General features: G+C 42.5%; 1 protein-coding gene across 1 annotated transcript in view; it reads right to left on the bottom strand.

The window, feature by feature from the left end:
• The window catches only part of LOC126445065 (uncharacterized), a 406,008-nt gene that overhangs the window by 218,909 nt on the left and 165,515 nt on the right, over positions 1-21,584 (bottom strand). The window contains exon 3 of the mRNA XM_050090970.1: positions 8,169-8,457. Within this exon, the coding sequence (XP_049946927.1) occupies positions 8,169-8,457 (289 nt within the window). The remainder of the gene's footprint in view (positions 1-8,168; positions 8,458-21,584) is intronic.

The following is a 21,584-nucleotide window of genomic DNA, read 5'->3' as shown; positions in this document are numbered from 1 at the left end:
CCCTGGGCAGTAGGTCAGGTGTTGAAGTGTGGATGTGAACACGCAAAAAGCTTAATCTATGCTGACAGGCATAGTCCTTTTAGTAGTGCAGTTACGACCGTGCGGAAAACATTAGATCGTACAATTTGTGACTTGTTTGTAGGAAGATTGTTCCACACAAAGAAAAAAAAACCAATACTCTGATATTTGTACATATTAAAGTACTACACATAAAAATTTGTGCAGTTATACCGTCACACCCCGGACAGTTGGTAATGTAAAACCAGCATTAGGCAACAGAATGATGTTTGCAGTCGAATGTGATGTTGCGCACAAACTCTACGCACATCTCCCCACCCACCTCTCATCTTCGCACCTAAATAGTTATTACAGTGACGTTGCAGGTTACTGCCAACAGTAGCGCAGGTAGGAGTCTCGCATCTTCCTGAAGAACACATCTACTATAGAAGGTGCACTGATGCACTCCTTAATCATCAACCAGGTCAAGTTTGCTTAAGGTGGAATGTAATGGATTTTGGTCCAAAAAGTCGATTTTTCAAAAATAGTTTTCTTGATCAACACAGTTCAATCTATGGTGTGTGTGAATTTTATCGTGATAGCAGCTTTATAAATACCTTTAAATTGTTAAACTGATTAACGCGGCACTGGCGGCTACTCCCATCCTTCCCGACATTTGGGAAACTGCTTGCTTCAGAGGAATTTTTGTCAGTGTGAAGGCTATTATCTTTCGATATCTTTGGCTGACATCTATATCTCTGGACGACATCTATGTCTTTGCCTGAAAAATTTCTTGCATGTCGTTTAATTACGTTTTGACTATAATAACACATATTAGTAGATGGAAGCTGAATTCGCAAACCTTTACGTGGAAGTCAAGATTTATGTATAATGGTTGATGGAATAATTGTGTTTAGGAAACGGAGGTTTCATGGAAATATATTTACCAACAAAAAAGAGGAAGCAGCTCGAAATGAAGAACATAAGCCCTCAGCTTCAGCATCGAAATTTGGGACAGAAGAATTGTACAGGTGCGTGAATGATGCTGATAAGGATTCCACTGGATTTGTGCTTATTGATTTAAAGCTTCTCTGCCAGTCTATAAAGTTTTCATGTTTATGTGTTAGTTGTAAAAATGCGGAATGCAAGATTGTTACTGAAGAAAGAAGAGTGGGAATAGCTTGTGATTTTAAATTAATTTGTAATTCGTGTAGCTATGAATTTTCATTTTCCTCCTCCAAAAAAACTGACACTGGTAGGTTAGTATATGCTCTGAGATGCCTTGAACAGGGCAGGAAGGAGGTAATTTATTGTGTGGTTTTCTAACATACCTCCACCTTGTGCAAGGTTTGAAAAAATAAATAAAGAAATGTCTGATGGTGTGTGCGATACTGCCAAAGTTTCTATGAAGAAAACAGTGGAGGAATTGGTGCAAATAAACCAAAAAGAAATAGATCCTGGGGTAGAAATTCATGACAGTGATGTTACACGCCGCAAAATGGCGTGCGTATTGCCTATTTAAATTTAATTTTTTATGGCTGTGTCCAATTTGTATCCTAGTATTCCATATTTGTACCACACTTTCACAACCTGTTTTACTTACAGGAATTGCTTCAGAAATGACTTCACGAGCTCGAAAGCAGTGGGGTGAGTTTGCAAATAGTAATTAAAATGTTAGAGATGTGGATGTTATAAATCTCGCACTCGAAACCATGTCAGCACCTTGTGTCTGCCTCCTCATGGCTCCCACAAGATGCAACCGCTGGATGGAACTTTCGTCAGTCCTTTGACAGTCTGTTATTCTGAGCTGGTACGTGGATGGAAGAGAGAAAATGCAGGTCCAGTACCAAACGTGTATAATGGTGAACTGAATGGAAAAGTCTACCTCAAGTGTCAGACAGGGGAGATATAGCAGTCAATTGGTTACAATGACAGGAATATACCCGTTAAACCCCCACATTTTCACGGATGCTGATTTCATTGCCAACAATGAAGGAATAATTAAGGATTTACCTAATGATAAAGTCAATGAACCATCTGCAGGAGCTATGGCTTCTAAAAGTGGAAAAGCTGATGTTGAAGTAGAGGGAGGAACATCTGAAATTACACCTTGACAAATCTCACCCACTGCACAAATGAAGAGGAGTCCAGCAATGAAGGGAAAAAAAATCATGTCCTTCAGTAGGCCTAACCTTGTCTCCATACAAGGGATTTCTTGAAGTATCGACGACAGCAACAAATAAACCAGAGACAAAGAAGCACAGGCCACCAAAGCCTAGGAAACAAGAATCATCTGTTTTTGAGGATGATGATTTTAGCGTGAGAGAAGATTCGTCCACACTTAGTAGCATTCCGGACAACAGGGTCCCCAACAATGGAAACAGCAATTGTCTCTTTTGATCAGGTAAATTTTCGCAGAACGAGACAGGGAAACAATGGGTAATGTGTCTAATGTGCGAAATGTAATCGAATACCGAATGTGCACGTTACGATAAAGGACGATATGTGTGTGACTTCTGCAAGTGAAATTACTTAGGATGAGGAATTCAGTAACTAAGATGGTATATTTCGCGTGCTTTTCTATTGTGTTATTGTGTTTCATAATGTTTTCTTAGGTTCAGGAGTGGAATTAAAATACAAGGTGAAAGGATATCAATGATACGATTAGCTGATGACATTGCTATCCTGAGTGAAAGTGAAGAAGAATTAAATGATCTGCTGAACGGAATGAACAGTCTAATGAGTACACAGTATGGTTTGAGAGTAAATCGGAGAAAGACGAAGGTAATGAGAAGTAGTAGAAATGAGAACAGCGAGAAACTTAACATCAGGATTGATGGTCACGAAGTCAATGAAGTTAAGGAATTCTGCTACCTAGGCAGTAAAATAACCAATGACGGACGGAGCAAGGAGGACATCAAAAGCAGACTCGCTATGGCAAAAAAGGCATTTATGGCCAAGAGAAGTCTACTAATATCAAATACCGGCCTTAATTTGAGGAAGAAATTTCTGAGGATGTACGTCTGGGGTACAGCATTGCATGGTAGTGAAACATGGACTGTGGGAAAACCGGAACAGAAGAGAATCGAAGCATTTGAGATGTGGTGCTATAGACGAATGTTGAAAGTTAGGTGGACTGATAAGGTAAGGAATGAGGAGGTTCTACGCAGAATCGGAGAGGAACACTGATAAGGAGAAGGGACAGGATGATAGGACATCTGCTAAGACATGAGGGAATGACTTCGATGGTACTAGAGGGAGCTGTAGAGGGCAAAAACTGTAGAGGAAGACAGAGATTGGAATACGTCAAGCAAATAATTGAGGACGTAGGTTGCAAGTGCTACTCTGAGATGAAGAGGTTAGCACAGGAAAGGAATTGGTGGCGGGCCGCATCAAACCAGTCAGTAAACTGATGACAAAAAAAAAAAAAGTTTTCTTCGACAATGAATTATTAGATTTTCGATTATTTGTTTTAATTTTGACAGACTTGAAACGAATAGAGTATTCCATACTTTTGCCCCATAATCTGAAGCGCCAAAAATGTCAAACTTTGTGTTAAGCCTAATTTAGAAATGTTCCTAACGTAGTATGTATTCGAAAATATAGGAAGCATTAAAATGTATCCCAAAGTATGTGCTACATATATTTTGTTTTTTTAATGTGATAAAATGGGAAATTTGTAAACGAAAAACAAAATGGTATTCCATATTTGTAACAATTTCTCTTCGGATATTTTGTCGAGAGAGCGGTTGTATACAATTACTAAGAATGGAGCTGTTATATGAGCTTAATCAGAAAGGAACATAGTTATTAAGTGACTTCAGTTGCTTCGCTACACCGAGGACATATATTTCTATGTCGCCAATGGTGACTGCTGTTCTTCAGTTTGGAATAGTTACTTGCTCTTCTTTGGTGAAGGAACGTCGGAAAACAGTATCTACTAACTCCGGTTTAGTGGCGCTGTCGTCGGTAAGACTGCCATCGCTATGGTGCAATGAAGGTATTGGCTGTGTTTGCCTTTGGTGTTCGTTACGTACGACCTTGATGATAACAATGTCGAATTTTCGATACCATTACGGTAAGTAATAAAAATGAACGGTGAGGATGAATACACTTACGAGAAGATTTACGGGTGGTGCCACAACTCAGTTTCCCAGAAACTTCGCTTACTAACAGAGGGTTCAAAGAAGCGTTTCGGCTAATCCACAGATACGGTATCTGATTGTGAAAAAATTGTGGTGCCTCATGTGGCTTTTAGCTCCGTATAACTTCGGCCGAAATGCTGGCACAGTGGCTAACGTTGCGGCCTTTCAGTTTTCCGCCCCTCATTCGAAATCCGATTATTGCGTTTCTTTATTTCCATTATCCATGCGGCGTGTCCGTAGAAGTTTCCTATCAACCTAGGGGATACAAGGGCGTTATATTAATTGCCAAATTACAACTCGATTTCACAATAAGTGTGAGACATTTAGTGTATAGTATATATGTGTGTGTATGATATTTTCAGGGTTAAAATGTTTTTAAATTCTTGTATATCATTCTCATCTCAACGGCAAGAGCCTTGCTGCAGTGGATACACCGGTTCCTGTCTGATTATCGAAGTTAAGCGCTGTCGGTCGTGGCCGGCACTTGGATGGGTGACCATCCAGGCCACCATACGCTGTTGCCATTTGTCGGGGTGCACTCAGCCTCGTGATCCCAACTGAGGAGCTACTCGACCTAGTAGTAGCGACTCTGGTAAAAGAACACCATCATAACGACCGGGAGAGCTGTGTGGTGACCACACCCCCCTCCTATCTGCATTCTCAGCTGAGGATGACACGGTTGTCGGATGGTCCCGATGGGCTACTTGTAGTCTGAAGACGGAGTGCTTTCTTTATTCTTATCTCAATGATTACATTAATTCTTAAAGTTTATTCTTATGTTTATTCCTCAGAAGATCTGGTGCATTCTCTTGGATGATACCAATGGTAGAGACCTTCTAAACACAGATATTTCGAACACTATGGGCAGAGTTCGCAGGCAGGTTTGCTACAGTAATATTTCTTCATATGAATTTCACTCGATAAGGAAACGTCGTTAACATTGATGATGATTTCATATACTGGCGATAATTTCTTGAAAACAGGACAAAGCGGATATCTTTACCGAAAATTCGTGTTTGCAATTGATTATTATGAATCCAGATACACCATAGGAATTTTATGGAAAACGTTTTCGAATAATTTTCTCATTTCTTTATTTATTTTAATTGATTCACCAGACATAGAATTAGTAGACGAATAAGGACAACATTATTTCAATACACTTTCGAAACATTCACGTAGTAATGTTCTGTGGACGCGGGTACATAAATGAAAACAAAAATAAAAACAATTATTGGGGTTTTGAACACGGGAAGGAGGCAAGGGGGATGGGGAGGGGAGGAACTGTGCCTCGGCTTCTGTTGAATTACTCTGAAGCGCCAGAGATAATGGTACAGGCATGCGTTTTCAAATACACGGATATGGGAACAGGTAGAATATGGCGATGCAGTCGGTTACACCTATACAAGACAGCAAGTGTCTCGCGCGGTTGTTGGATCGGTTACTGCTGCTATATTGGTAGTTTGTCAAGATTTAAGTGAGTTTGAGCGTGGTGCTATAGTCGACGCACGAGAGATGGGACACAGAATCTTAGAGGTAGTGATGAATTGGGGATTTACCGTACGACCACTTCAGCAGTGTACCGTGAATATCAGGAATCTGGTAAAACATCAATCTCCGACATCACCGCGGCCGGAGAAAGACCCTGCAAGAAGCAGACCAACGGCGACAAACTGGTGCAGATTTCAATGCGGAGCCATTAACCATACAACGAAACATCATCGATAGGGGCCTCCAAAGCCGAAGGCCAACTCGTGTACCCTTGATAACTGTACGACACAAAGCTTTACGCCTCGCCTGTGCCCGTCAACACCGACATTGGACTGTTGATGACTGGAAACATTTTGCCTGGTCGGACGAGTCTTGCTTCAAATTGTATCGAGCAGATGGACGTGTACGGGTGTGGAGACTTTTCTGGCTGGTGGAGGCTCTGTAATGGTGCGGGGTGTGCAGTTGGAGTGATATGGGACCCCCGATACGCCTGGTTACGACTCTGACAGGTGACACGTATGCAAGCGTCCTGTCTGATCACCTGCACCCATTGTGCGCTCCTACGGACTTGGTCAATTCCAGAAGGAAAATGCGACAGCCCCCACGTGCAGAATTGCTACAGAGAAGCTTCAGGACCACTCTTCTGAGTTTATACACTTCCGCTGGCTACCAGACTCCCCAGACATGAACATTATTGGGCATACCTGTGATGTCTTGCAACGTTCTTTTCAGAAGAGATCTTCACGCCAACGTCCTCTAGTATTAGGCAGTTGCACCAGTTTCTTTGGCTCGCTAAAAGGCGCATGAAGTAACGCGAAAACTTACACGGTCGTTTCCTCAGAAACGGTCGAGTATCTACGGATAAGCCGAGATAGGTGTTCGCTGACTGTGATCTCTCTTCCACTGAGTGAAGTTCCTTGGAAATCGGGTTACGACATTTACCATGTTCGCTCTAAAGCAAAAGGTGGCGGGCTATATTCCCTCCATGCACATACACTGGCTGCCATATCACAATAATTACGTGGAAGAAATAATACACTAGTGGTCATTAAAATTGCTACACCACGAAGAAGACGTGCTACAGACGCGAAATTTAACCGACAGGAAGAAGATCCTGTGATATGCAAAAGATTAGCATTTCAGAACATTCACACAAGGTTGGCGCCTGTGGCGACACCTACAACATGCTGACATGAGGAAAGTTTCCAACCAAATTCTCATACACAAACAGCAGTTGACCGGCGTTGCCTGGTGAAACGTTGTTGTGATGCCTCGTGTAAGGAGGAGAAATGCGTACCATCACGTTTCCGACTTTGATAAAGGTCGGATTTTATCCTATCGCGATTGCGGTTTATCGTATCGCGACATTGCTGCTCGCGTTGGTCGAGATCCAACGACTCTTAGGAGAATATGGAATCGATGGCTTCAGTAGGGTAATACGGAACGGCGTGCTGGAGCCCAACGGCGTCGTATCAGTAGCAGTCGAGATGACAGGCATCTTATCCGCATGGCTGTAACGAACCGTGCAGCCACGTCTGGGTCCCTGAGTCAACAGATGGGGACGTTTGCAAGACAACAACCATCTGCACGAACAGTTCGACGACGTTTGCAGCAGCATGGACTATCAGCTCGGAGACTATGGCTGCGGTTACCCTTGACGCTGCATCACAGACAGGAGCGCCTGCGATGGCGTACTCAACGACGAATCTGGGTGCACGAATGGCAAAACGTCATTTTTTCGGATGAATCCAGGTTCTGTTAACAGCATCATGATGGTCTTATCCGTGTTTGGCGACATCGCGGTGAACGCACATTGGAAGCGTGTATTCGTCATCACCTGGCGTGATGGTATGGGGTGCCATTGGTTACACTTCTCGGTCATCTCTTGTTCGCACTGACGTCACTTTGAACAGTGAACGTTTCATTTCAGATGTGTTACGACCCGTAGCTCTACCCTTCATTCGAACCCTGCGAAACGCTGCATTTCAGCAGGATTATGCACGACCGCATGTTGCACGTCCTGTACGGGCCTTTCTGGAGACAGAAAATGTTCGTCTGCTGCCCTGGCCAGCGCATTCTGCAGATCTCTTTCCAACTGAAAACGTCTGGTCAATGGTGGCCGAGCAACTGGCTCGTCACAATAAGCCATTCACTACTCTTGATGAATTGTGGTATTGTGTTGAAACTGCATGGGCAGCTGTACCTGTACACGCCATCCAAGCTCTGTTTGACTCAATGCCCATGCGTTTCAAGGCCGTTATTACGGCGAGAGGTGGCTGTTCTGGGTATTGATTTCTCAGGATCTATGCACCGAAATTGCGTGAAAATGTAATTACATGTCAGTTCTAGTATAATATGTTTGTCCAATGAATACCCGGTTATCATCTGCATTTCTTCTTTGTGTAGCAATTTTAATGGCCAGTAGTGTAGTAAATAATTCGTGAATTCTCGCACGAAGTTCCGCTCGCGGCGTTTTCACCGCTAAGTGTGAGAGCTTACCCGGCAGCAGCAGCGGCGGCGGCGGGTGCGGCGGGCCGTAGCGCACGACGGCGGCGGCCCTGGGCAGCGTCTTGTAGGCGAGCCGGAAGTCGAAGCCGTGTCCGGCGGCGCCCGAGCCCTGGCCGGCGCGCGCCAGCCGCAGCACGCGCAGCACCAGCGACACGGAGCGCGTCTCGCTCACGTAGACGGCGGAGCCCCAGGACGCGCCGCACCACTCGCCGCCGCCGCGCGGCCGCTCCGACTCGGAGATGTGCAGCGCGCCGTCCGGGCAGCCGTCCGCCGTGAACGACACGAAGCGGCCCAGCGTGAAGCTCTCGAACGTCAGCTGTTGGCACGCGGCACAACACGGCGCCGTATTAGTTTCACGAAGCGTTAAACGCTATCAGGGCAACTTCCTGCAACTTGCAAGGGGCAGCATTCCAAGACAGATCCGCGAAATTCACACGGTAACCAACCTCAGCATCACCAGTCTTCGCTACGCTGAGGGCTCTGGGCACGCAGCTGCTCCCTCCTTCCCACTGTCCACCTGGCGTGGAATAATACATCTTGTAAGCAGACGCAACGTAACTTTTCTTTCTTTCCATCGGTGTACTGCGCCACGAGTGGCATGAGTTATGAACGGATGTCTCGGAACATTGTAAATAAGAAATTAAAGTGGAAAAGAATTAAAGTTAGCTTAAGTAAGAGTAGGGAACGTTATGAGAAATCAATTGAAACTTTCTTGTTCTCTTTAAGAGTAAGAGACGGAGTGAGGAATGAACTGAAATTTTCTTTTTAGTTAGAGGTAGAAGGATGAGATGTGTTTGTGAATTCCTAAGGGGAAAAACTGCTGAAGTAATCGGCACTACGTAATCTAACTTAAACTAACTTGCGCTAAGAACAACACACACACACACATGTCCGAGGGAGGACTCGAACCTCCGACGGGGGGCAGCCGCGCGGTGCTATATTATTTGCAGCTCCTGGAGATACTAGAAGGTTTCAGATAGATTATATAATGGTAAGACAGAGATTTAGGAACCAGGTTTTAAATTGTAAGACATTTCCAGGGGCAGATGTGGACTCTGACCACAATCTATTGGTTAAAACTGAAGAAACTGCAAAAAGGTGGGAATTTAAGGAGATGGGACCTGGATAAACTGAAAGAACCAGAGGTTGTACAGAGTTTTAGTGAGAGCATAAGGGAACAATTGACAGGGATGGGGGAAATAAATACAGTAGAAGAAGAATGGGTGGCTTTGAGGAATGACATAGTGAAGGCAGCAGAGGATCAAGTAGGTAAAAAGACGAGGGCTAGTAGAAATCCTTGGGTAACAGAAGAGATACTGAATTTAATTGATGAAAGGAGAAAATACGAAAATGCAGTAAATGAAACAGACAAATAGGAATACAAACGTCTCAAAAATGAGATCGACAGGAAGTGCAAAATGGCTAAGCAGGGATGGCTAGACGACAAACGTAAGGATGTAGAGGCTTATCTCACGAGGCGTGAGGTAGATACTGCCTTTTTTTTTTGGTCATCAGTCTACTGACTGGTTTGATGCGGCCCGCCACGAATTCCTTTCCTGTGCTAACCTCTTCATCTCAGAGTAGCACTTGCAACCTACGTCCTCAATTATTTGCTTGACGTATTCCAATCTCTGTCTTCCTCTACAGTTTTTGCCCTCTACAGCTCCCTCTAGTACCATGGAAGTCATTCCCTCATGTCTTAGCAGATGTCCTATCATCCTGTCCCTTCTCCTTATTAGTGTTTTCCACATATACCTTTCCTCTCCGATTCTGCGTTGAACCTCCTCATTCCTTACCTCATCAATCCACCTAATTTTCAACATTCGTCTATAGCACCACATCTCAAATGCTTCGATTCTCTTCTGTTCCGGTTTTCCGACGGTCCATGTTTCACTACCATACAATGCTGTACTCCAGACGTACATCCTCAGAAATTTCTTCCTCAAATTAAGGCCGGTATTTGATATTAGTAGACTTCTCTTGGCCAGAAATGCCTTTTTTGTCATAGCGAGTCTGCTTTTGATGTCCTCCTTGTTCCGTCCGTCATTGGTTATTTTACTGCCTAGGTAGCAGAATTCCTTAACTTCATTGACTTCGTGACCATCAATCCTGATGTTAAGTTTCTCGCTGTTCTCATTTCTACTACTTCTCATTACCTTCGTCTTTCTCCGATTTACTCTCAAACCATACTGTGTACTCATTAGACTGTTCATTCCGTTCAGCAGATCATTTAATTCTTCTTCACTTTCACTCAGGATAGCAATGTCATCAGCGAATCGTATCATTGATATCCTTTCACCTTGTATTTTAATTCCACTCCTGAACCTTTCTTTTATTTCCATCATTGCTTCCTCGATGTACAGATTGAAGAGTAGGGGCGAAAGGCTACAGCCTTGTCTTACACCCTTCTTAATACGAGCACTTCGTTCTTGATCGTCCATTCTTATTATTCCCTCTTGGTTGTTGTACGTATTGTATATGACCCGTCTCTCCCTATAGCTTACCCCTACTTTTTTCAGAATCTCGAACAGTTTGCACCATTTTATATTGTCGAACGCTTTTTCCAGGTCGACAAATACTATGAAAGTGTCTTGATTTTTCTTTAGCCTTGCTTCCATTATTAGCCGTAACGTCAGAATTGCCTCTCTCGTCCCTTTACTTTTCCTAAAGCCAAACTGATCGTCACCTAGCGCATTCTCAATTTTCTTTTCCATTCTTCTGTATATTATTCTTGTAAGCAGCTTCGATGCATGAGCTGTTAAGCTGATTGTGCGATAATTTCGTTCCTCAGCGACTTGTATTTCTGTATTCCTGATTTTCCCGGAACATGTTTGTACTTCCTCCTTTCATCAATCAACTGAAGTATTTCTTCTGTTACCCATGGTTTCTTCGCAGCTACCTTCTTTGTACCTATGTTTTCCTTCCCAACTTCTGTGATGGCCCCTTTTAGAGATGTCCATTCCTCTTCAACTGTACTGCCTACTGCGCTATTCCTTATTGCTGTATCTATAGCGTTAGAGAACTTCAAACGTATCTCGTCATTCCTTAGTACTTCCGTATCCCACTTCTTTGCGTATTGATTCTTCCTGACTAATGTCTTGAACTTCAGCCTACTCTTCATCACTACTATATTGTGATCTGAGTCTATATCTGCTCCTGGGTACGCCTTACAATCCAGTATCTGATTTCGGAATCTGTGTCTGACCATAATGTAATCTAATTGAAATCTTCCCGTATCTCCCGGCCTTTTCCAAGTATACCTCCTCCTCTTGTGATTCTGGAACAGGGTATTCGCTATTAGTAGCTGAAACTTGTTACAGAACTCAATTAGTCTTTCTCCTCTTTCATTCCTTGTCCCAAGCCCATATTCTCCTGTAACCTTTTCTTCTACTCCTTCCCCTACAACTGCATTCCAGTCGCCCATGACTATTAGATTCTCGTCCCCCTTTACATACTGCATTACCCTTTCAATATCCTCATACACTTTCTCTATCTGTTCATCTTCAGCTTGCGACGTCGGCCTGTATACCTGAACTATCGTTGTCGGTGTTGGTCTGCTGTCGATTCTGATTAGAACAACCCGGTCACTGAACACCCTCTGCCCTACCTTCCTATTCATAACGAATCCTACACCTGTTATACCATTTTCTGCTGCTGTTGATATTACCCGATACTCATCTGACCAGAAATCCTTGTCTTCCTTCCACTTCACTTCACTGACCCCTACTATATCTAGATTGAGCCTTTGCATTTCCCTTTTCAGATTTTCTAGTTTACCTACCACGTTCAAGCTTCCGACATTCAACCCCCCGACTCGTAGAACGTTATCCTTTCGTCGATTATTCAATCTTTTTCTCATGGTAACCTCCCCCTTGGCAGTCCCCTCCCGGAGATCCGAATGGGGGACTATTCAGGAATCTTTTGCCAAGGGAGAGATCATCATGACACTTCTTCAATTACAGACCACATGTCCTGTGGATACACGTGTCTTTAACGCAGTGGTTTCCATTGCCTTGTGCATCCTCATGTCGTTGATCATTGCTGATTCTTCCGCCTTTAGGGGCAATTTCCCACCCCTAGGACAAGAGAGTGCCCTGAACCTCTATCCGCTCCTCCGCCCTATTTGACAAGGCCGTTGGCAGAATGAGGCTGACTTCTTATGCCGGAAGTCTTCGGCCGCCAATGCTGATTATTTATCAAAATTTTAGGCAGTGGCGGGGATCGAACGCGGGACCGAAGACGTCTTGATTGTGAATCAAAGACGCTACACCTAGACCACGGATACTGCCTACAGAAAATTAAAGAGACCTTTGGAGAAACGAGAACCATTTGCGTGAATATCAAGAGCTCAGATGAAAAACCAGTTCCTAACAAATGAGGGAAGGTAGAAAGGTGGAAGGAGTATATAGAGGGACTATACAGGGGCGATGTTCTTGAGGACAATATTATGGAAACGGAAGAGGATGTAGATGAAGATGGAGATGAAATGGGAGATATGATACTGCGTGAAGTGTTTGACAGAGCACTGAATGACCTAAGTCGAAACAAGGCCCCGGGAGTAGACAACATTCCATTAGAACTACTGACAGCTTTGGGATATCCAGTCCTGACAAAACTCTACCATCTGGTGAGCAAGATGTATGAGACAGGCGAAATTCCCTCAGACTTCAAGAAGAATATAATAATTCCAATCCTAAAGAAACCAGGTGTTGACAGATGCGAAAATTTCCGAACTATCAGTTTAATAAGTCACAGCTGCAAAATACTAACACGAATTCTTTACAGACGAATGGAAAAACTGGTAGAAGCCGACCTTGGGGAAGATCTGTTTGGATTCCGTAGAAATGTTGGAACACGTGAGGCAATACTGACCCTACGACTTATTTTAGAAGAAAGATTAAGGAAAGGCAAACCTACTTTTCTAGCATTTGTAGACTTAGAGAAAGCTTTTGACAATGTTGACTGGAATACTCTCTTTCAAATTTTTAAGGTGGCAGGGGTAAAATACAGGGAGCGAAAGGCTATTTACAATTTGTACAGAAAGCAGACGGCAGTTATAAGAGTCGAGGGACATGAAAGGGAAGCAGTGGTTGGGAAGGGAGTGAGACAGGGTTGTAGCCTCTTCCCGATGTTATTCAATCTGTATATTGAGCAAGCAGTAAGAGAAACAGAAGAAAAGTTTGGAGTAGATATTAAAATCCATGGAGAAGAAATAAAAACTTTGAGGTTCGCCGATGACATTGTAATTCTGTCAAAGACAGCAAAGGACTTGGAAGAGCAGTTGAACGGAATGGACAGTGTCTTGAAAGGAGGATATAAGATGAAAATCAACAAAAGCAAAACGAGGATAATGGAATGTAGTCGAAGTAAGTCGGGTGATGCTGAGGGAATTAGATTAGGAAATCAGACACTTAAAGTAGTAAAGGAGTTTTGCTATTTGGGTAGCAAAATAACTGATGATGGTCGAAGTAGAGAGGATATAAAATGTAGACTGGCAATGGCAAGGAAAACGTTTCTGAAGATGAGAAATTTGTTAACATCGAGTATTGATTTAAGTGTCAGGAAGTCGTTTCTGAAAGTATTTGTATGGAGTGTAGCTATGTATGGAAGTGAAACATGGACGGTTAATAGTTTAGACAAGAAGAGAATAGAAGCTTTAGAAGTGTGGTGCTACAGAAGAATGCTGAAGATCAGGTGGGTAGATCACATAACTAATGAGGAGGTTTATTTATGTATTTATTTATTTACATGTCAAGTTCCGTAGGACCAAATTGAGGAGCAAATCTCCAAGGTCATAAAACGTGTCAGTACATGAACTTACAACATAAAAGTAATAACAGATAAAAATAAATGTTCATGAACCTGAAAGAAAATCAGTCCATAAGTTTAAGCAAACGCTATCGGCAATACAATGAGAATCATCTTAATTTTTCAAGGAACTCCTCGACAGAATAGAAGGAGTGACCCATAAGGAAACTCTTCAGTTTCGGTTTGAAAGCGCGTGGATTACTGCTAAGATTGTTGAATTCGAGTGGCAGCTTATTGAAATCGGATGAATCGGATGCAGCAGTATACTGCACACCGTTTTGCACAAGAGTTAAGGAAGTCCGATCCAAATGGAGGTTTGATTTCTACCGAGTATTAACCGAGTGAAAGCTGCTTATTGTTGGAAATAAAGTAATATTGGTAACAAGAAACGACAATAAGGAATATACATATTGAGAGGCCAATGTCAAAATTCGCAGACTCGTGAACAGAGGTCGACAAGGGGTTCGTGAACTCACACCACTTATTGCCCGAACCGTCCATTTCTAAGCCAAAAATATCCTTCTAGAATGGGAAGAGTTACCCCAAAACATAATACCATACGACATAAGTGAATGAAAATAAGCAAAGTAGACTAATTTACGTGTCGAAGTATCACTCACTTTCGATATCGTTCGATAGTGAAAATGGCAGTATTAAGTTTTTGAACAAGATCCTGAACGTGGGCTTTCCACGACAGCTTACTATCTATCTGAACACCTAGGAATTTGAACTGTTCAGTTTCACTAATCATGTACCCGTTCTGTGAGATTAAAACATCAGGTTTTGTTGAATTGTGTTTTAGAAACTGTAAAAACTGAGTGTTACTGTGATTTAACATTAGTTTATTTTCTACAGGCCATGAACTGAGGTCATGTACTGCACTACTTGAAACCGAGTAAATGTTGCACACAACATCCTTTGCTACCAAGCTAGTGTCATCAGCAAACAGAAATATTTTAGAGTTACCCATAATACTAGAGGGCATATCATTTATATAAATAAGGAACAGGAGCGGACCCAACACTGATCCCTGGGGCACTCCCCACTTGACAATACCCCACTCAGATCCCACATCACAGCCATTATCAACATTGTGAATAATGACCTTTTGCTGCCTGTTGCTAAAGTAAGAGGTGAACCAATTGTGAGCTACTCCCCTTATTCCATAATGGTCCAACTTCTGGAGCAATATTGTGAGATCAACACAGTCAAATGCCTTTGTTAAATCAAAAAATACTCCAAGCGTTCGAAACTTTTTGTTTAGCCCATCCAGTACCTTACAGAGAAAAGAGAAAATAGGATTTTCAGTTATCAAACGACTTCTAAAGCCGAACTGTACATTTGATAGCAAATCGTGTGATATAAAATGATCAATTAACCTTACATACACAGCCTTTTCGATAACTTTTGCAAACACTGACGGCATAGAAATAGGTCTAAAATTATCTACATTATCCCTTTTCCCTTTTTATAAAGCTGCTTTACTACTTAGTACTTTAATCGCTCAGTAAACTGACCATTCCTAAAGGAAAAATTACAAATATGGCTAAATACTGGGCTAACATGTGCAGCACAGTACTTTAATATTCTACTAGACACTCCATCATAACCATGAGAGTCCTTAGACTTCAGTCGTTTAATTATTGACTCAATCTCCCTCTTGTCTGTAGCACAGAGGAGTATTTCAGGCGTCAATCGCGGAAAGACATTTGCTAAGAAATTTATATGATTTCCTGTAGAAACTAAATTTTTATTTAATTCACCAGCAATGCTCATAAAATGGTTGTTAAATACTGTACATATATCTGATTTATTAGTAACAGAAATATTATTACTGCGAACTGACTTTATATCATCAACCTTGTGCTGCTGACCAGACACTTCCTTCACAACTGACCATATGGCTTTAATTTTATCCTGTGAATTAGATCTTCTATTTGCATACCACATACTTTTTGCCTTACTAATAACATTTTTAAGCACCTTACAATACTGTTTGTAATGGGCTACTGTAGCTTGATTGTGACTAGTTCTAACATTTTGTGATCCACGTTTTTAGTGGTATATTAAAAGTTGATTTTTATTTAACTAATTATTCGGTTTAATTTTAATGATTTCAGTGCCGCAGTGTGTGGAGTGTGCTCTGCGAACAATCCAGTAAAACAAACGCAGGCGTGACGGTGGTGGTTTGCGCTAATAGAGAACGGCACTTGACGGCGAAAATTATGATATGTGAGCGGAATTTCTGACGTGGAGCAAACTCTACTCTCGGAACATATATACATGGAAACAATTGTTCGCGATAAGTGAACTAATATGGTTATTATTAGTGCGTCATGACTATGATTTTGTACTCGTTCCTGATGGAAATTTATAAGAGGAGTAATGTGGACGGGAAAATGAATTTGTTAAAATAATCTGTAATCCTGAGTGTGAATAAGACTGCAGTTTATCAGGAAACAAAAGATTATATGTCTTTTAGATTATATTTTAACTTAGACGAATATAATGTAATGGTCTATCCTTCGAATTATGAACGAATGGGTAACTGTAATGAGAAATTAATGTTTTACTGCAGTCGTGTGAGCAAAGTTTCTTTTAAATTTTTTTTTTACATCTGGCAGCACTGACGAGTTCTCTGTTGCTAAGGCAGGAGAAATCCGAGCACAAGTATTAACTGTGAAAATACAAAAATTTGTGAGATATCTTTCTCAAGTCAATTTGATGCAGCACAGATTTTACTGTGGAATATTTCATGAGTTCACGTGCACCGTAGTGGTTCAACGTAGGGAGCAGCCTGCAGAGAGTGTAACACCATTATTACAAAAACCTGTTATATTAAGATTATGCTTTTATTACTGATACGTTTGGGGCGCTAGAACTGTAATGTTGTATTGACAACTTGGAGTTACATCCTACAGACATTTTATAAAACTTATACCACAAGAACTTTTCGTTAACAAAGGGAACAAATTTCCTGTATAAATCCGCGATCATTATGAATATTTTATGAATAGTAGCGCCTAGACTGCTTAATAAATTTCTTTATTTGCCAATGTTATCATCAGATGCCTGTATTAAGGTTAAAGGACTATGAAGAGCGTCAGGCGTTTCTTACACATCAAGGGGCAAAAGATGGAAAATCAAAAATTTTTGGGGAAGCTCCCTCAACAAAAAGCTTAGAACTTGAGTATCTGTATTAAAGATCTAATCGGGGTACCAACAACAACTTGAGTCAAAAAATCATATTAAAAATGTAAGCTCTAGGTGGCCCTAGAGTAGGGCACGATGCCTTGCAATTTAAAAGAAAAGTTAAGTCATACGTTTTTAGTACTGACACTCAACGTTGTTTTGCATTTCCACCCTTTTTCAAATTATTTTGATTTTAATTTTTCCTCTTCCATAGTTTGATGTCGTATAACAAACACTTGTCGTTCTTTATGTTCCGTTAATCTTAATCGCGGGAGTCTGATGACGGCAGTATCCGAAACGGTGTAACAAATTAATAAATTTACTAATCGATCTAGATGGTTTTGCTCACAGAATCGGAGAACATTATTTTCATCTTGGTCACGAGTGCCGCCGTCAATATCCACATCACAGGCACTAATAAGGGCTGTGTTCATTTGGTTTAAGGATATAGCGACGAGTAAAACCAAGTTCTCGTAACACTGTTTCCTTTGAGGTGATGGTCATTTGCAGTAAGTAGCAGCAAGTGTTGTTACTTTATCATGTTTTAAATGAGATGTGATATCGCCCGCCGGCCGGGGTGGCCGAGCGGTTCTAGGCTCTACAGTCTGGAAGTGCGCGACCGCTTCGGTCGCAGGTTCGAATCCTGTCTCGGGCATGGATGTGTGTGATGTCCTTAGGTTAGTTAGGTTTAAGTGGATCTAAGTTCTAGGGGACTGATGACCTCAGCAGTTAAGTCCCATAGTGCTCAGAGCCATTTGAACCATTTGTTTTTTATATCGCCCGTCCACTTCCCCCCCCTTCGCCCCTCCCTCCCCCTCCCCCTCCCCCAATCATCATCCTCCACCCTAGAGGTCCATACTAGGAGTCGTCACGCGTATTTCCTCGCGTGGTTCGGTAAATATGTACAATTTTGTTTCTGCGATATGCAGCTGGAGTCAACCCAAACAACCGCACATCACGTCTTTTATAAGGTACTTACAAGGGAAACTCCCCATAGTACCCCCCTCAGATTTAGTGGTAAAATAGGCCAGTGGATGGCCCTTCAAAAACTGCACACAGATCAAGCATGAAACCAGAAAGAGGATCTACTGAACTGCGAAAAAAGAAGCAAAATAGAAGCAGTGAATCCCCAAGCTGAAGATGTGCAACATCTAGCTCGCTGCAAGAACCACAGCGTCGTGGTTGTGTGCTCTCGGTGTTGGACTGCGAAGCGGGAGATCCGTGTTCAACTCTCCCTTGTGCCCCAATTTTGTTTCACAAAATTACGGACGTTCCGCCCGGTCATTTACGTGTCTGTTTACCTTCTGTAGTCTTGGAAGTTGCTATACTATACACAGGCTATAGGATATAAATCATGTGGTAAGAATCTACAGGGTGTATCAAAAAGGATGGGGCAAACTTACACGGCTGAAAGTACACGATAATAGAAGCACAAATGTCCCAGTAAACACGGATCCGCAAACGAGCCGCTTGCGAGATATTCACGACTGTATGGTTCCAAGCAGCCACTGAAGTCATTGTAAACATCGTCCCAGTTAGTACACATTAATCTGAAATTTAGACTTTACTATTGGGTTGTACTTCGCAATTAGTTCACATTTCACGTTTGGAGTACCAGTTAAAGGTGATGTTTGAAGTGTTTTCCTTGCATCTGGATGCAATACTGTGCTCGTCTCTGCAATGAATTTCGAATCCTTTCGAAAACCCCTGGATCATTCCGGAATTCTTGACAAGCATGTACAACTCTATTCTCCAGTTCTTCAACCGTGTTAACGGGTGTGCTGTACGCTTTGCTTTTGAGGTGTCCCCAGTCACAAAAATCCAAAGGATTTAGGTCAGGTGATCTTGGAGGCCAAGGTACAGGTCCGCCTCGACCTATCCATCCTTGGCGGTATCTGCACGTTAGATGCCGTCTCACACCAGCAACAAATTGTGCCGGAGCTCCATCGTACATATACCACATACTCTGACATTGCTGCAGGGAACATCCTCAAGCAATCCTGGACTATGACGCCGCAGAAAGCTGAGGTACCTCCTACCATTAAGTTGTGGTGGAAGAATGTGTAGCCGAATGAGTTGATAGCCTAGTACCCCAAACCACATACTCAGTGAAGAACGTTGCTGATGTGGTGACCCATGAGCAGCATGTGGGTTTGTTTCACATCACAAATGTGTATTATAATAGTTAAACACACCATCGCGTGTGAATTTTGCTTCCTCTGCGAATAAAGTGTTGCATGGGAAACGAAGGTCGACTACAGCCTGCTGTTGCAGCCACTGACAAAACATCACTCTAGGAACAAAGTTCGCATCATTGAGAGATTGAACTTGTTGGAGGTTGCAAGGGTACAGTAAACAGCGATGTAAAATTCTCCATACACTACTATGGCAATTCTTCTTGTCGAGGGTTTTGGAGAGCGCTGTACTGCTTCCAACACTATACACTCAACCTCAGGCGCAATGCGAGCAGGCCTACCTCCTGCTCTGCAATGTGCAAAACCCGTGTTGTTCTCTCAGGCGCTGTGAATGTACGACTTTCGGGGTGTCTTCGGATATGTTTCTTGGTACAAGCGTGCAGCCTCCCGTTCATTGCCATTAGCCCTATCGTACATGAAATGCATATCCGCATAATCTTCGTTCCATTGTAGCTACAACACAGCACACGTGGCACTCCTCAGACGCGACTGATACCCTTTGAGACTGTGTACTGCATCCGTCCTGTACGCTTTGAGACTGTGTACTGCATCCGACCTGTACGTTCTGCGTGTGTAATGTGATTCCAACTCCACCTCTCGGCAATGTTCCGTTGAGTAAGCAGCGAGCATAGGACGGCCTCAAGTGCGCAAGGGGGAAACCGGACGATGTTGCAAAAAATGCCGTCAGTGAAAATGTGGAACCATACAGTCGTGATTATCTCGCAAGCGGCTCGTTTGCGGACCCGTGTTTACTGGAACATTTGTGATTCTATTATCGTCTACTTTCAGCAGTGTAAGTTTGCGCCATCCTTTTTGATACACCCTGTGTTACCGTCGCAAGTTAATGTGATAAATAGTGAGAGCAGGCCAGACGCCGCATAGACCTCTAACAGAAATGAAAACAACAAATAAACGGGTGTGAAGTATGTTACAACAAAGGAATTCAAGAGTCAAAACTTCCAAAACGCAATGCAAGTGTCATAACATGCGGTACTTGTGTAGAACAAACAGGATATACGTACGTCTGGAGGTTCATTCCTTACACCCCGCTGTTGCAAACGGACGTTACACCACTACACAGACAAACATTTGAATACAGCGAGCAGGCACGTGAATGTTTGGACAGACAGTTAATAACTATGGGAAAGAAAGAAAAATGCGGTGCACAATGGAGATCTGAAACCGGATCTCTCACTACGAATTCCAACAGCGTGACCACATAACCAGGAAGCCACAGCGCTTCAATTTTGCTCGATGTTTGCGAGCTAACATCCCAAAGATGTTCGGGCTCACAAGCGGTTCCTCTTCGTCGAAATGTCTTGTCTCAAACTCGTATAGGGGTTGAACCGCACGTGTCTCATTACACGCCCTAAATTAGAGACTTGTGACCATTTGGTTAAATTGTCTGGCTGATGTCAAGTTTGCGAAATACGTAGTTAACATAACATATAATAACAGTATTAATAATATCTGGGACTAAATTAAGGACCCAAAAATGATGTAGGCCACACAGTTGCGATTTGGTTAGAATAATGTTTGTTCAGAAAGCAAACTAGTAGAGAAAGTGGTCGTATTAGAGTTATTGTTACACTCCAGCGCATATCCATTTGACACAGTTCGATCATTCACAATCTCATCGCGAATTACAAGTTCGATACTCCACCTCGTTAACTAAGCGAAAAGCTGGGAGTTCACATCAGCGCACGGCTGCTCACCGCTCAGAGACTTAAGGCTGGGGATACCACACAACTCGAAATTTTCTGCCTAAAGAGTGACTGTCCGCTTTCGCGGCTCAATCCGAAATGTACCCTTTGGTGTCTCCAGCCGAACTGTCCCCTTTGGTGTCTCGGGCAGAACTGTCCGCTTTCGCGTCTGCACCAGCACTGCCTCTCTTCCCGTCCCCGGCCGCGTTTTCCCGCACAAATCTTCGCTCAACTGACTAGGGCAGTTCCATTTCCTGAGGCCGTCCATCTGATTGGCTACAGATTATTATACATTATTTTACATTTTAACATATTTAAATAATCAAAGCTTGTCCACTTTCAAGTTCTAAATAAAGTAACAACAATATCCATTACATAACAAACGTTAAATTGTTGTAAATAAAACCAATATAACTTCCTTCTTAATTTTGAATGTCATGGCCAGTAGCCTTGCACCAATGTACTTTCTGATAAATAAATAAAGAACAAAGTAAGTATTATGCACTAAACTTTACAACAAAATTCTATTACCTAATGATTCAATA

The sequence above is a fragment of the Schistocerca serialis genome, chromosome 1, assembly GCF_023864345.2.
Source record: "Schistocerca serialis cubense isolate TAMUIC-IGC-003099 chromosome 1, iqSchSeri2.2, whole genome shotgun sequence".
NCBI lineage: Eukaryota > Metazoa > Arthropoda > Insecta > Orthoptera > Acrididae > Schistocerca > Schistocerca serialis.
Note: the sequence above shows the minus strand (reverse complement) of the source record. Positions and strands in the feature narration are given on the sequence as shown.